The sequence below is a fragment of the Hippocampus guttulatus genome, chromosome 16 (assembly GCF_054856545.1).
Source record: "Hippocampus guttulatus isolate MCC_2025c chromosome 16, RoL_Hgut_1.0, whole genome shotgun sequence".
Lineage (NCBI taxonomy): Eukaryota > Metazoa > Chordata > Actinopteri > Syngnathiformes > Syngnathidae > Hippocampus > Hippocampus guttulatus.
The window spans coordinates 8,574,851-8,590,750 of record NC_141276.1 but is presented as its reverse complement, the minus strand read 5'-3'; the positions used below and the strand labels follow the sequence as shown (position 1 = coordinate 8,590,750).

Genomic DNA, 15,900 nt, shown 5'->3' with positions numbered 1-15,900 from the left:
TGAGAGAGGATTGACTCATGTGTGAGAGACAATTAGAAAGGCACAAACTTTCCCACAACAAATCATAATCCTGGTTTTGCCTCGCAGGGAATGCGGATAACGCCGGAGTCTTTTGTCTTGTCTAACACCCATCCGTCATCTCGAACGCGTTTGCTGTAAATCGCCCCAGATGACACAAAATTCTTCAGGCTGCTTGATGGGTGAGTTGATGATTTATACCACCACGAAAGCGTCCTTATTCTACTTTTGTGACTTTGAAGCCACAAGGAAGCAAGTACCCAATGTGCCCATGAGGGAACGAGTGCTTGCGACTTTAACTTTTCATGTTATTAGGTTGGCAAGTGTTAAATCTGCGACTAGATGCAGTTTCATCTTTTCCACTGCTGGAAAGATGCCCCCCCCCCCCACCCACCCTCCAAGTATTTCCTGCAGGCTCCAGTTCATGAACTGAAGGATATTTGTACAATAATCCCTCGGCATCCTTCCCACACACCCGCCTGTCACATATGTGCAGCAGGCCGTTATTAAACGTAATTACTAGTCTTCGACGGTCGACCAAAGTTCGCTGTCGCGACAATGTTCTGTACATTCCCATGCTTGACGCCGTGGAACAAGAGAGACGGCGGGTGTGCGCCCCATGAGGAGCTGATTTTTTTTGAGGGCGCAGGGCAAAGATGATCAGACCTCCCACATCAGAGCCCTGAGTTCGCATTCCTGCTTGAGTTCAAAAGTGTCATCTTCAAAATATAGTCGGTGGTGTTCTTATGTGGGAAAATATGGTCGAGCACCAACCACAATATCAGGAAAATTCTCCCTTAAAGTCTTCACAGAGAAAGCACAGGGGAGATGACAGCAGCAGGATATCAGGCAGATACACAGGTTGCAAGGTGTACTTGTACTGAAACAAAAAAATGTGTGCGATATTTCACGGTGAGCGACTGGTTAGCACGTCCACATCGCAGTGCAGAGGTGCAGGATTTGATTCCAGCTCCGGCCTTCCTGTGTGGAGCTTGCATGCTCTCCCTGTGCCTGCATGGGTTTTCTCCGGGTACTCTGGTTTCCTCCCACATTCCAAAACCATGCATGGCAGGTTAATGAAACACTCAAAATTGTCCCTAGGTGTGAGTGTGAGCACCCTACGTGTGCCCTGCGATTGGCTGGCAACCCCGTCAAGGAATTTCGTCGGCACTGCCTCCAATCGCCAGTCTTTGTGAAAGCTGTATTTCATTATTCCAAAAAAACTAAAAATGTTAAATGTAATACTAAAAACATAGAAAACACTTATTTTGGGGTATTTTAATAATAAAAAATAGGTACTAAAATATGCTATAAATTCACCATTTATTGTGTAGAAAAAAATCTTGAGTCTCACATTTTTCTGCTTCCGATGGACAATTTATTGTTCTTAGAATGTATATCGTTTTATATACAGTATTTGACACATTGGAATCCATACTCTGTATTAAATATAAAATATGTATTGAAGATAGAGCACTCGCTCAGATGAAAAAGCATTTTACATTTTTTTTATTGTATTGTCATCCAAAAAACATAACAGATGAAAATATTATCTGTAATCTAAAATTATATATTTTTTAAAAATATATAAAATGTTTAAAAACTGAATTTAAAAAAAGTAGATCACCTTGCTTCCCCTGAACTTTGTGTTGTAGTTTGAATTTTGTAGGAACTTGCGCACCCCCCCCCCCCGCCCCCATATATATGCTTCTCAGGAAGTTTTTTTTCTTTCATTCATCAATAAATTGATCACATGGATTGTCATGGAGGAAAAATGAAAACACCAGCAAATCCAAATGTTTCTCAGTGGTTTTGCACTTTTATTTTTGACGTTGACGTTTATTTTTGACGTTCTGGGCCCCCAACACGGGGAGACTTGTGTTAGTTAAATAGCAGGATCAGATCATAATCCCTGAGATGTCATCATTGGGAATGAACAGTTCCAGCCCTCCAGATGCTGGAGAATTAAAAAAAAAAAAAAACAGTACGGCACGATTCCCACAACAGCCGACGTAAACCACGTTACATTCGAAAACATTCCTGTACATAACGGTCGCTAACAAAAGCACAGTATACAATACTGTAGTCGCCATGTACAGCATAACCCAATATGGGTCGACTCCATGCAGAGACGCTGATGTCGCTCAGGTTAAGTTGTCGCCTCGCAGAACTCAGCAAGGAAAAGCATATTACAATCGATCATGGTTTTGTTTTTTGTTTTTGTTTTTTGTGCAAGAGTACACATGATTTTCTTGGCTTCGAGTCTTGAGAGGCGAGCATCTTTCCCCGAGTGAGGAATCAGCTCATTTGAAATTCAGCTGTGCAATTTTTCAACAATTCAAAAGCCTAACAAATCAAACAAACAAAAAACCAAATCAAAAACTCCCCCCGTTCATTATTTCCCTCCTGATTGTAACACATGCAAGGAGCGCATTTATAAGTTAGATGCAAATGAATAGAAGAGATTTTGCAGGGGTTTGGTTTGTTTGGACACAAATCTGAAGTCATTCCAAGATGTCTTTTTTTTTTTTCTTTTGAAGAGGATCAAAGTGCTTCATTCTGATGACCTTCAAAATAGGTCAGTCTTAACACTGTTTACATAAAAGCACAACAAAATCTTCACATGAGAGCATTTGTCCGGAATCAAAATGCTTTGAAGCGTTTCCATTTTTAAAACGCTCACATTAAAAAAAATAAAATAAAGTAAAAGGCGGCGTAAAGCTGGCAAAAAAAAGGTCATGGAAATAGGAAATACATTCTATGAGAATTGCAAGATACATTTACAAGCAACAAATACAAAAAGCTCAACAGATTGCCTGCAAACTTTAAAACAAAAAAAAAAGTTGAAATCCACTTAAAAGTGGCGGTAGTCCCATAATCGGCGGCCCGCACAGCAGCCCACTTACACGAAAAAGCCCGCCGTAGCGCTCGCTGGAAGAACCCAGCGGCGACGCGGTCTTGACACTGACGAAAAACGCTGGTCCATGCCCGCCTTTCAGATACCGAGGCAAGACGCAGGACGAGGATGAGAGAGGAGCAGTCGCCCTACAAAGCAACCTGGGGCGGACACCACGGGGTGTCGGGGTACACCAAACAGTGCACCGACTTGAACCTGTGACACGAATCGGAGTTAAATCAAGTTACAATCTAAAATGGTACGATCCTGTATGTTGTATGTTTAGGTCCTCACCTGGATGGATCCTCCTCGACAGGAAAAGCTCCTTTCAAATTGATGATATTGCTCTTGTTTTCAAACATCCCATAGCTGAGAGTAATCTGAGGAAAAAGATGAATGGAACAAGATGTGAACCATGTGAACAAGATCGAGTAAATCTCAAATGCACCGATACCACTCTTGCGGTTCGAGTAAAAGCACTTGAACTCGCCATCACAGAGTACCGTTGTGATTCAATTGTTACATTTTGAACCAACTATTGCACTTTCATCCTCACCTGCTTGTGGATCTCCGATCTAGACACTTGTTGCAGGTTCTCCAGGTGCGAGTGGAACAAGTTGCTGCGTATGAGCGAGACGCCCAACACTGACTCGATGATGTAGCCCACGGTGCAATCGTCGGGCAGGCGGATCTTCTCCGCCGTGTTCATGAAATGGCCGCCGCTGGAGAGACGACACGTAGGTAAGACATGGATAGATGTTTTTTGTTTGTTTTTAATTATCATGTAAATATTTGTCCTACCTGGCCCAGGGGCTCATCTTGAGTGCCAAACCGCGACTCACACAGAAGCCTGCCCCCCCAGTAGCAAACCAGAAGTTAACCGGTTTCTATAACAAAAAAACAGAGAAACATCTTGTAATGCCATTGCGCGAGATAGAGTTGTACATAGAGTTCCAGTTTTTAAAAAGTGGTCGTCTACGCACCATCTTATTGTCGCCCAGCCTCTCCGTGGCTTCTATGGGCCTGTCCAAGCTGGGCTTTCCGATGTACACGTCCTGGGTGTGTTGGTACTGAGAAAGCTGCTTGAGCAGAGCGCGAACGTTCACGTAGTTGTCGTCGTCAACGTGACAGAACCACCTGAGCATCAAGTACGCGGTGAGACCCACGAATGAACGTGCATACATGCTCGCGTGTGTTTGTCTCAAGCACTCACTTCTTGCCCAACTCAATGAACTTGTCATACTCCACGGCCATCTTGCAGGACAGGGCCTGTCGGCTGTGAGCGGCCGAACAGTTAGTGTTGATAGCGTGACTCCCTGCGGACATACATGAACAAGTTATGACATGCAGCTCCCATACGTCCATCATTGGCAGCTTTTCTTTTTTTTTTTTAACTTCCGCTACATAATGTGTCTTTGTGGTGCGTGAGAAATAATATTCCCTGTCGGAATGTCTCACCGATTTTCATTTTGAGCTCCTCATCCTCACCGTCTGTGAAGATGTATGTCTGTGGATAAACAAGGGGAATTAGATGTTAGAGTTAATGATTGTATACAGTCATGGGAAAAAGCATTAGGTACACCTTCACAAAATACAGTGACCAATTTAAAATTGTCGGCCTTTAAAAGAATAAATGTTCTGTTTAGATTTATGCTAATTTCACAATATGTTTGTTATTGTGGTTGTAGTTGGTACCTTTCACTCGCTAAAGATGCTTTTCGTTAACTAGCTAGTTAAATGTAGCAGCAGCTCGTTATATGGCTAGACAATAGACAGACATTCAAATATAAAATTAACCAAGATGAATTTTCCCCTTAAGGGGATTATAATCAACATGATCAAAAAATCCAAATAATACAAAATTCAATGTAGATGTTGCTGAATTTGCTAGCAATAGCAAGCTAGTTAGCAAGAGAAAATGATAATGTTACTGCATCAGACACTGACAAAATACATAAATGGATTAACTGCAGCGGCCTTAAGCCAAGGCTAGGTTGGATATTTTTAAGGGAATTGGAAAAATATATATAACGAGGATGAGTCAACTGAAGCGGCTGGCTCGGTAGAGTGAGTTGTGTAATGACTGAATGTTTTGGCAGAATTGACTTCCAGCATTATGAATGAGAAAGTGTTCTCAATCACTTGCCTTCACTGCTTAATCAAGATACAGGATCCATACGGTAGCTGAATTTACCTCAGTCACCTTTTTTTTATTATAAAGAAAATTTACTACCAAGCCAGGCTTGACTTCAGCTAGCATCAGTGACATCTAGTTTGATAGATTAGAGGGAGGAGTAAAAAAATCTAGATCAAATCAATCGGCCAACATGCATAGCTGGATACCTGCATGTGTATATGGATGGTCTCCTAGCTAGCTAGCATTAGGACTGACCACTCGATTGATGTATAGACTGATCTTTTGTGATATTTTTAGATCGTTGTAAGCATTTGATACAGCTGTAGATGTGCATGTGTATTGAACGTTGTGTGAACTCCCTCTTTCTCCACTCTTGGGTCCTTTCCTTTATCACAAGCGCAGTGATTAGCATCATTCAGCGGGGCTTTTATGTCCGGGGAAAACACATTGTGGAGTTAAAACAGCCTCCGGCTTCCATAAAGGCCTTTTGTGCCGCTTCTCACTCATTCCATGGCAACCGCACAACCGCCCCCAAAGCATCCCAGATGACAGAACACAAAAAGTGGAGGCAGACCATCCGACCGCCTCCTCATCCATCCCTATCCGCTATCTCATTCATACATTTACACAGCCCCCGAGCACAAAGCAAGTGTTAGATCAGAAATGACTGCAGGCGTGAAAGAACTGTTGTGTGGCAGCAGGTGCTGTCCAACAGTCGACCTGTTTACCCTTCAGGTGGGCCGGCACCTGCCGAGCAGCACGCCACCGTTGTTGGGGCCACGTGTCTCTACACGCCTTTTTCAAAAGTGTGTGAGTTGTAATTTGTTAGAGGAATGCAGTGGAGTGTTTTGAAACATCTGATTTGACTTTTACACTGTTTTGTCTTTTTAGCTTCTTCGAACACGTTCATCCATTTTCCATCACACTTGTCAAGGGATGGGTGAGTACCGATACCAGGTATCACTATTGGACCGATACTAGCCTTATATCAGTGTATCGGGGAATCTCGATTGTTTTTCTGTTCATCGCATCCTTGTGCATCTTCCCATTAAGATCCATTTTCTATAAGTATATATATGTTGACAATGTTTATCTTCATGCTTAGAATGCATTATTACTGTGTTGCTACCAACATTTCCATGTTTATTTGTGAACTCTGACATTGAAGATTCTACTGGCAACCAATCCGGGAAGTACCCCACTTCGGGTTTCCTACATCACCACGGGGAGGCTCAAACTCACCCTAACCGGTAAGAGGAAATTTGCTATAGAAAATGGATAGATAGAATATTGATGTCAACATTTATAAACAATATAAGTCTCGATGAAGGCTATTTTAACCCCCCCCCCCCCCCGCCATTGTAAAGGGCACACCTTACATCTGGGCTAGACCGCTTTCTGCACCCTTCTCCCTGCACAATGAGAGATGGCTGGCGCTGTTTGTACAGCAAACTCACTAAGCGCACCGCCATGAGGCTTTATTTGTTCAGTCACACGGGGCAGACGGCCGAATGACGCCGCCGCGATGGGCGAGCTCATGCCAGGTGGCGGGGGCCAGGAAGCGGGGATTGGAATCCCAGTGTTGATTAGTCAATCAAAAACTATGCGTGCATTCACTCCCTCGCTCCGTCACCCCCTCCACTTCTGTGTAGAGAACAATGCGGTGAGTTTTCATGCAGGGTAAAAGTCTCGGCTGGGTAAATCCTCAACATGTTTGCCTGCATTTGCATACAGCTGCGGGAGTTAACTCCGCACGGCGCCCTCCCTGCCCCACTGTCTTTGTTTCTAAACTGACAAGGAGACGCGCGGTTACTTTCACTACATGCAAATCAAGTGTGTGTGAGAAGCGGAGATAAGAGAGGAGGGGCCGAAGGGGTACTTGAAACCACAGGAAAGTACGCCCGTGGCCCCCTGTCTGAGCTGAACGCGCGTGGTGCCTGCATGGCTGCCTCCAGCTCCACAGGAAGGAAATGCACCAGCGGACACTCTTCCCTCGATTCACTACCGCCCTCCCCCGCGTACCCCTGACCCGAGTGTACAAACATACACAAGTGTTCTTTAGGAAAGAAAAAAAAGTCACACTCTCCCTTTTATCGAGTTCCACCCTTTTCCACTTTAAGTACCCATTGTTAAGTTACTGCTTTATTATTATTATTGTGCATTGTTACAGCATAATGTCACAAAAGAATGCATACGTATGTATACTTTAATGTCTTGGGTTTAAAAATATTTTTCAAATTCATAATTATCTTGAAATGTGCTTGTGAAATAGTTTCATAATTTAAAAAGAAGGCTGACAAAGTTAGTTTTTTTAATACAAAAATATATATCTTGAGATTTTTAAATAACAATTTTAAGATTCAAATTAAAGTTCATATTGTGAACTATATATGCCAAGTATTTTTTTACTAAAATTCATGAAGATTTAAGATTTTAAAATTCTATTTTACATTTTTCAACATAAACATTCTTTTTTTTAACAAATGAACAAACATTTTTAAAAGGTTTTAAAGTGAAGAAAATAGAGGCTGACAAAGTTCACATTTCGATTTTTTTTTAAATTACAAAGTGGTTATGTTCAATAGCTTCCAGAAAGATTATAAAATTGAAAAGGAAAATGGAGGATGACATCATTTTCGAGGCCTCAAGCCACATTGCCGCACTTGTTCTAAGAATCATTCTAATATTGAGGAACACTGATGTGCTGATAAAAGCTCATCAGGGCTCATTGGATGTGACAGACTCAAAGATTAGAAGAACAGGCACCACTGTGTCAGATCGCAGATAATCTATGCACATGTAAAGGATGAAGAACAGAAATAAACACAACGCCGGCACAAAAGAGGCACAGATGCCATGGCGACGCCACAGATGTTCATCAGCTGAGCGTGAGAATGAGCGGCGGCCATATGTACGCGGTGGGAACCGAGCGCATCATATGGCCGCCTTTGTTCTGCGTCTCCTGACCACCTGGTGCCCTCCCCGCTGGAAACTCCCTCTTGCATTGTGGCCTTGTTCTTTTCCTTATTGTCGCCGCAACCACTCGCCAGCTGCCTTCCAGGACATCTTTGCCTCTTGTTGCTGTCCAAGACTTTGCCCATTGCAGTCATTACCAGCAATTGTGCAACTGCAAATTGTCCCCCAAATATGTATTGGATGCAGCCAAGGCTGACTTTATTGGCCACAATTGCATTTGGAGGACTTTACGGATGGTCCAGCCAGAGCCCAGACCTAAAACCAAATGGATATCTGTGGGATGACCCAAAGGGGGACCCGAAGCACTCATGCTGGGAAGACTCAGCAAATCCAGCGTAATGTCTCAAAAATGCGTGCGCCAGTAATGATTACCATACAGCCAGAAATGAAAACAATAGAGGGAAGCATCTGGCTTCTTTGAGTTTTAAATCCACTGAATACAATATTTTGTTGACTCAGCAGATGCTAACATACACAGCATGGCTCGTGACCTACCAAAAATGATTTTGTATTATTTAACACGATAGTATGCACATGAGGGGAAGGAATGGCTTCCAATTGGGGTCGCCATCCTCAATCTCTACACTATAACGTCTGTGACTGGCCTGGTGAGTGACGTGGGTGTCGAGAAATGAGAGTGCAGAGGTGACAGACTTATATACAGTATGAATGGACTAACAATGCCGCTTTCTCCGTCTGGAGTCGTGAAGCCACCGGCGGCCTGCTTACCTTGCCATCCGCTAAGTGCGCCGAACTTGAATATATTGATTTCTCTGCGGCGTTTTAACATGATTTTTTTGTCTCTATGGCGAAAACGCCACAGTGTGTTGTGCCAATTGTACCAATAAGTCTGAGAGAAGCACCACATCCAGATTTCAAGAGTTCAAGAAAGCGGGATGTGTGAAATGATCCCAAAATTTTGGACATTCTGTCCGCATGCTTTCCTGCAGTCTTGCTGTCAACTGCGGTAACATTAGTCTGTGCAGAACAATGATCACTGCGAAGCTTCCAAGCAGAGATTTGGCTTTGAATTGTTTTGAGAAATCCAATTATTGGACTTCTTCAATTCTTCATTTCAGTCCTAGTGTAGTGTCCTAGTACTTCAAACATTGGTTGTAGGATAGAAAAAAAGGTTTCTGGAGATTCTTTCATTTCCTTTTTTTTCTTCGATGTGATTTTTGGGGTGGGGCGGGGGGAATTTGAACCTTATTAGCTCAGTCGTGCAAACTTTAAAGTAAATGTGACACCCCTGTCTGCAGGATGAAATCACTTTGACTGGGTATATTTGTGAGGCCACTTATTCACACACTTGCACCCCCCCCCCCCATTTGTCCCATGGGCATCCCCTTGAAGACGAAGCCCCCCATCCCTCTGTTCAAGCTTGACCCAGACTCGGGCTCTCTCGCATTCCCATGGAAAGAGAGGCAGACGGGGTGCTGGGAAATCTTTTCTTTCAGCCCCACCTCCATCCCAAAAAGACCAGCTTTGTTCCTGCCAGGACTGCAAAAGAGGGGGGACAGGGCGCTTTGGGAAGTCGGCGCTTGCCGCCGAGGCATCCATTGCACCGGGTGGGGGCATTCACAGGGGACACCTCAAAAAGACGAAGCATAATAGAGAGAGTGGGGCTAGTGGGGGGGGGGGGGTTGAGGGGGGATAAGGGGGTGTCCCCTTGCTTGAAAGTGTCCCCTTCGTTCTCAGGCACATCACTCAGAGAAGAATAAAGAATGACATGCAGGATGGTGGGGGGTGGGGGGGGGGGCATAGGGTTGCTTGAGAGCCTCATTGCCACTTATGGGTGTTATTAAAAAAATGGAAGCAGCCATCTTTCATTGTGTAAGCCCAGTCATTTTCAACCCCTGCTGGAAATTATACAAACGCACTTGATGTATTTGATGCAAACTCAACAAACCAAGCAAGTGACAGTGGCAACCCAAAGGTCCCAACAACAACAAATAATCATGTATTTTTTTCAGCTATCCATGCCAGTGACCTAGTGGAACGAGCTGAACACTGAAATGCTTTTCTGCGAGATGACAGAAGGTACAAATAACCTGTGCAACCCCCAGCCCCCTTTACCATTCACACAAAGGAATAATAGCGTTATCATTATTTCAGTGTGGATATACTTTTAGTGAGATGTTTGTTTGTTGCTGTTTTCTTAAAAATGTGTACCCACGGTGCTGAAAATCATGTCACTAAACATGGTGCAAATTACAAGCGTCAGTAAAGTTCATAGTTACCTGTTGCATACTCCTAGAGATCCAAGTGTCCAGAAGCAGGTTGAGTCTGGACTGGTGGAACTTCTTGGTGGTCTTCACCGCGATGAACAAGTCATCGGGTCGGATGTCCTCGGCCGGCGGGGGTGCGGTGTCCCCGGCGGAGCCAGAGGAGCGCGCAGTGGGCTTCTCCGCCGCCCTGCGCCCGCGGCTCAGCTTGCCGAAGTACGCCGAGAAGCCCTTCTGCCCGCCGCCTTGCGCCGAAGCCTCCCCCGCTTCGGCCCCGGGTAGCGACCGAGTGTCCTCCTGACCGCTGCTCTCCGCGCGCACTTGAGCTCCGCGATGGCGCACGGCGACCAACAACATCAGCAGGCAGAGAACCGCCGCGGTGCTAACGCAGACGGCCGTCTTCTTCCCGTTGTTCTTCAGCATGGTAAAAACTAAACAAGATAAGGAATGCAGCGGATTTCCGACGCAAAGTCCATATAGTAATTTAAAAGAAAAAAGTGTGAGAGGATCGCGCGCGCCACATCGCTCAAGCGCTACTGGCGGCGACGTCACGAAGGCAAATTTATAAGGTTGTTCTATGATCACGCCCACTGGGAGGTCCTTCAAGACAGAAAAATTTACATACAGCAGCTGCTCAAACTTTTTGGCCTTGGGACAAAGATGGCAAATGTACACTCTCACTTGATACACGCGCGCACACTCACATGACATACAGTACTGGTCAAAGCAAAAGTACTGATTCGACGTTTGTACTTTACCCAAAAATAAAACAAAATACAGAGCCCCAGACAGGACATTTTAGGGGGGGAAAAACAACTTTGGGCGCACAAACTACTTATTTGTGCACGACGATTACTACTTCGTTCGCACGGAATAGTTACAGCGTGCACATAAAGTAGAGCTTAGACAAGAGTGTAAAAAAATGTTTCAGACTAGCTTCTCACTGATCTCATCAGTGCCTTCGAAAGCCCACAAATTATCGCATCCGAGATTTTATCTTATATAAACGTGAAGTGCTGATATGATGACAAAATGTGTTTGTATCGTATGCATCCACCGGCATGATCCCTCCCGGAGTGATGTAGTTGCTGAACGATAAAATCAATGCTCTGACCTTTAGCCCCACCATTGCTTCCTGACAGATTTAATGTTTAATCCAAATCTAAAGTTACATTTTTTGTGTGGTGTTTTCCATTCCATTCAGGCTCCTTTGACCGTGAGCTGAGTCCGAGCTGCTGAAATAGCCTCCATTGTTATCCGTTGACCAAGGGAGGAACCGAGAGCTGTTGGCCATTCCTGCACACTTGTTATTATTCAAATGGCAGCTTTCACCAGTGATGCTGACCAAAGGCCCGTTGGGAGCGACACGCAGCTGCTGGGAGCCTCGGCAACGCACAGCGACGCTGCAGGATGAAGGTGGCTTTTGGAATCACAACTTTTCCATTGCAGGTGTTGAATGGCGGGACATAACTTAGAAGTGTTCTTTGTGCTCCTGACAAGCTCTTTTGTCCTCATATGTGCATGCGGAGGCATCCAAAAGGGACAGCAAAAAACAAGTGTTGGGGCTGGGGGGAGGGGGCGGTCATCTGTGTGGCCTTCATTCTCCTCTCGTCCAAAGGCCTCTTGTGCGGCGCTCGCAGGCCTTTTTGCACCCAGTGGCTTGTTGTGGAAGAGCAAAAACACAACTTGTCTCCCACGTCAAAACACTAACTCACTTCCTCCCTCCGGTGAGCCGCCAAAAAAACGCCACTATCGGGGAGGTCTCGGAAGGCTCCGTTGGATGTTTAAATGGAAGCCCTGCTAATTTCTAGTTCTTGTTTTCACAAAGCTGATTGCATCCGATGCACATTGACAAGGAAAATAATCACCGCGGCATCTCGGCTGCTCTGTGCCAGCAGGCTTTTAGAATCCTTCACAAACAATTCAAAGCCAAAAGCGCAAATAAATGCCGAGTGGTGTGTCTCAGAGTTGTGAGGCTTAGGGTTTGAATCTCAGCTCTGGCCGGTCTGTGTGGAGTTGGCCTGCTCTGCCTGTGTTTTTAAATTGTTCTATGTATTTGAATGCTGAGTGTCTTTTTGGGTAACTGAGCTCATGCGGGACAGTCAAATTCTCAAACAGTTTGACTTTGCCCTTGTTGGCGCACTTTTACTCTGTGGGCCTCGGACCACCACACCCGTCAACCTCCGATGATTGACGCTGAATATGGAGGGCGGGTGGGGGTGCTCCTGTGTAGTCTTTACAACCTCATTCATGTAGCTTAATTGTCATACATTAAAATGTGTAAGTGTACAATAACTCTGCTCATAGACAAGAGTTCATGGCATTCCATTAATTCTTTTTCTATTCCTTTGAAACGAGCCATTTTCCACTTCATACTCCTTGTGGTCAGGTGACCGCAGGTGGGGCGGGTGGGGGGGATCCCTTGTGTATCAGGATTAGCAGCCTCTAGGACGATTACTGTCAAGACCCGCTTGATGGGAATCTTCCCTCCGATTTTTGGCTACCACTGGCCCCCACCCCTTGAATGCCTGTGTCACAATATTCCCCTCTGATGCCACTGTATATCCCACAGAGATCAATGACAGATGGTGCCACAATTTCAAGGTCATCCATCTGTGATCTACCACATCTGTTGCTACTTAGCACCCTTACTAACCAGCAAAAATTAATTGTGCGCTGCTTCAACTTCACAGTCTTTTATTTCATCTTATTGTTATTACTATATTGTTATATTGTTATTATTATATATATTATTATTTTTGCAGAACTCCAGTGGATCCCAGTTCATGTTTTGAGAAACCTCCGTGTTGTTGAGCAAGCGCGTGCATGGCGGGGGGGGGGGGGGGCGAGGGTGATATACGGCAACATGAGAGGCCAGACAAAATGAGGCAGCCGTCGCAATGAAAAGCAGATGTGCCTGCAGGGCCACTTCAATTACTTTATTACCATGCGAAAACAGTGAGGGGCAATCTCTTAAACGCCGCCTAATGGCGGAGGGCACACTGCTAATCTGTTAGACACGCAGGCTTTATTATGTGCCGTAAGCGACGACTTTCCTTCCGAGTTTGGGTTATTTGCCCGCTTGAACCTTCTTGTGGCGTAGAGTTAGTTGTAGTTTCTCACGTGGTGTGCGTAATGAAGTGATGTTAATCCGCACATTGAAAATGGTTCATTTCAAATGAGATAGAGTGGATATAAAGTCCGACACACTCCCGTTCAAATGGCAGGTTGAATAATAATAAATAATAAAATAAACAATAAATTATTTCAAACCTTTTCCATCGCTAATAGGACCGATCACCTATACAACTGAGCTGGGGGAAAAAATGGAATCTTGCCAAGGGGACAACTAAAAATAACTTTGATGTGGCTGCACAAGTGTACATACCCTTTTATAATTGGGGGGGGGGGGGGGTCGGGTGATGAGCGGTGTTGTTTGCACAAAAAATACCTTTTAGAAATGTGCCTGAAATTTTTCAAATGATGAGACGATAATAAAAGCACTTCAAGTGCTCTTTAAGCTACTAAAATGCCCTCTTTAAACTGATGATTTCTAAATAATAAAAAAAAATACATTTTGAATGAAATATTTGAACGATGTAATATTGAGCCAACCGAGATCCAAACTATGGCCTGGGAGCCATTTGCGGCCCACCATCAATTTTTCAGTGGCCCACGGCATATATTAAAAATGACATTTGACATGGCCCACAATTCAGTGCAAACTCCAAGCATAGTAATATACATAAAATCACAGAACTGAGCATTATTATCTTTACAGACGCAGATTTTTGGGGGGGGGGGGTATCATGAATCTCTTGGTGTGCAGGTGTACTTAATGAAATGACCCGGGATTTTACTGTATAGATTCCCACCAAGCATTCCCTCCTTCTTCCCATATGATCCAACCTGGTCCGTTCAGGGAATCTCCCCCTACTTTTCGTCACCAGGATTCATTCTTGCCGCTGACTTTAGATCAACTCCCCACAGAACTCCAGCAGAGCAGCGGTTTATCCCGTGCGGTAGGTCCAGCCGAGCTGAGCCTCTCATATTAAATGGATTAGCCAAAGCCATTGTTCTAATGGCATACAGAATATGGATTTAGAATGTTGTGTATGGTTTTTTTTAAGTGTAACTGCAAAATCTGATGATAAATCCTCTAATAATTCCTTGACTGACCTTGGTGAGGATCAACCAAGCTCACGATAGTAGCCGTGGGAAAGTGCAGCGGTGACGCCGCTTTACGAGCTTTTCTGATTTCCCGTGGGAGATGTCAACGATAGGATTTAGCCAATCGGCACGGACAAAAGTAACGGGACAACTGCAGGAAGTGTAAAAAAATGGACAAAACTGTGGAAATAGGCCACCAGTTCAAGGATATTTATGACCTAGCATGAGCGCTAGCATTGGTATGAGGGCTTCTGCTGTGCAGTTTGCGAAGAGCAGGTTTTGTTTAAGACATGCCATGTATGCGTGAATTGTATTACGCGTTGGAGCGTTTTGACGGCTACGAAGCTTCTCAAACTGGCGCTGACTTGCAATCAGAAACAGAAAAACATCTGTTGGATGCTGATGCCCACACTTTTGTCCGAATGGTACCTGAAAAAACAAAATGGAAAAAAAGGAAGTATACGGTAACTTTTGAACACTGTTTACATTTACCAATGTAAATAGTTGGTTCATCAATATCATATCATTAAATGAATCGGCAATGAACGGCTTGTGGCCCCAAGAACTTTGAAAAGGGTTTTGTACGGTTAAGGTTAAAAATGAATTTTGTGTTTTAAAAAATCGAATTTGGCCCTTGAACACAAAAATGTGCCCACACGAGTTGTACGGTCAGTCACGCATCCCTGGCAGTCATACGTCATTCAAATAAAATAGAAATACTAAATGTGCTCTCAGAGACCAAGTGGAAACATATCGCCTACATCAACCAAATTCAAATTACGCCTGAGGAATTGGACCAAGTCTCTGGAAACAAGTGCCGGTATGAAGTCACGCGACCAAGTACAGCCCTACAGTTAATTCCTTAACATCGAGTGCCTGCCCCGAAGACAGAGGCCAAACTCGCTTGTGGGCCCTTTTCCCACAGCCTCAAGGCACCTCGGAGGAAGTCACCCAAGCGTGACGGCGCTCTTTGATTAAAAGGCTGAATGTCCAAGGTTGTCCCGGAGAGTGTGGCATTAGCAAAAGCACATGCTCTCCTTTGGGGCTAGAACAATGGCAGCCTTTGTTAGCGGCGCCGCAAGTGTCTGTTTCGATTTATACGAGGGATCTCAGCGCCGGCGCGTAGACAATAAAACCAGGGTGGGGTGTGCGTGAGCTCTGGTATAGCGCCGAGCACATGGCAGCGTCATTTACGAGATTCGAGAAAATACATCCGAGCTGTTAAGTGATCTTGCAGCTTCAGCCCAGTTTGAATTGATTTATTTGCTGCCACGCAGATGTCACAATAAGCACTTCAATGGATAAGGTCCCCAGATTTTGGGATTTTGCAATCTCTCGGTCCGTCTAAAACAGTCAACCAGGTCGCTCATTTTTTTAAGTAGAACCTAACTAACAGCTATATTTTCTGAACAACTCACTCTCTCGCATTTTATGCAAACGTTCTCTTCAGGCGTGGTCCTTAATTCCAGCTAATAGCA

The 15,900-nt window shown here is 44.5% G+C and overlaps 1 protein-coding gene and 1 long non-coding RNA gene across 2 annotated transcripts in view; one reads left to right on the top strand and one right to left on the bottom strand.

Annotated features, from left to right (window-relative positions):
* Positions 1–1,815: 1,815 nt before the first annotated feature.
* On the bottom strand, positions 1,816–10,772 carry lfng (LFNG O-fucosylpeptide 3-beta-N-acetylglucosaminyltransferase). The gene is made up of 8 exons (XM_086133783.1): positions 10,268–10,772; positions 4,373–4,421; positions 4,128–4,230; positions 3,898–4,051; positions 3,716–3,801; positions 3,471–3,636; positions 3,209–3,294; positions 1,816–3,130 (listed from the first exon to the last, which is right to left on the bottom strand). Exons 1-8 carry the CDS (start codon positions 10,673–10,675, stop codon positions 3,064–3,066), a joined length of 1,119 nt encoding a protein of 372 aa, XP_085989909.1. The 5' UTR covers positions 10,676–10,772; the 3' UTR covers positions 1,816–3,063.
* LOC147192914 (uncharacterized) overlaps positions 3,562–15,900 on the top strand; it is a 27,443-nt gene continuing 15,104 nt past the window's right edge. The window contains exons 1-7 of the long non-coding RNA XR_015103269.1: positions 3,562–3,655; positions 5,787–5,857; positions 5,943–5,991; positions 6,220–6,301; positions 10,001–10,067; positions 10,285–10,676; positions 11,457–11,668. This is a non-coding gene — a long non-coding RNA (uncharacterized LOC147192914). The remainder of the gene's footprint in view (positions 3,656–5,786; positions 5,858–5,942; positions 5,992–6,219; positions 6,302–10,000; positions 10,068–10,284; positions 10,677–11,456; positions 11,669–15,900) is intronic.

What these genes read in the sequence shown, in the direction of transcription:
- lfng (XM_086133783.1), bottom strand. Translation starts at nt 10,675, where the DNA reads ATGCTGAAGAACAACGGGAAGAAGACGGCCGTCTGCGTTAGCACCGCG. An exon ending in TTCATTGAGTTGGGCAAGAA is followed by an intron (nt 4,052 to 4,127) that starts GTGAGTGCTTGA and finishes CTTGATGCTCAG; the next exon opens with GTGGTTCTGTCACGTTGACG. An exon ending in GGCTGGGCGACAATAAGATG is followed by an intron (nt 3,802 to 3,897) that starts GTGCGTAGACGA and finishes TTTTTGTTATAG; the next exon opens with AAACCGGTTAACTTCTGGTT.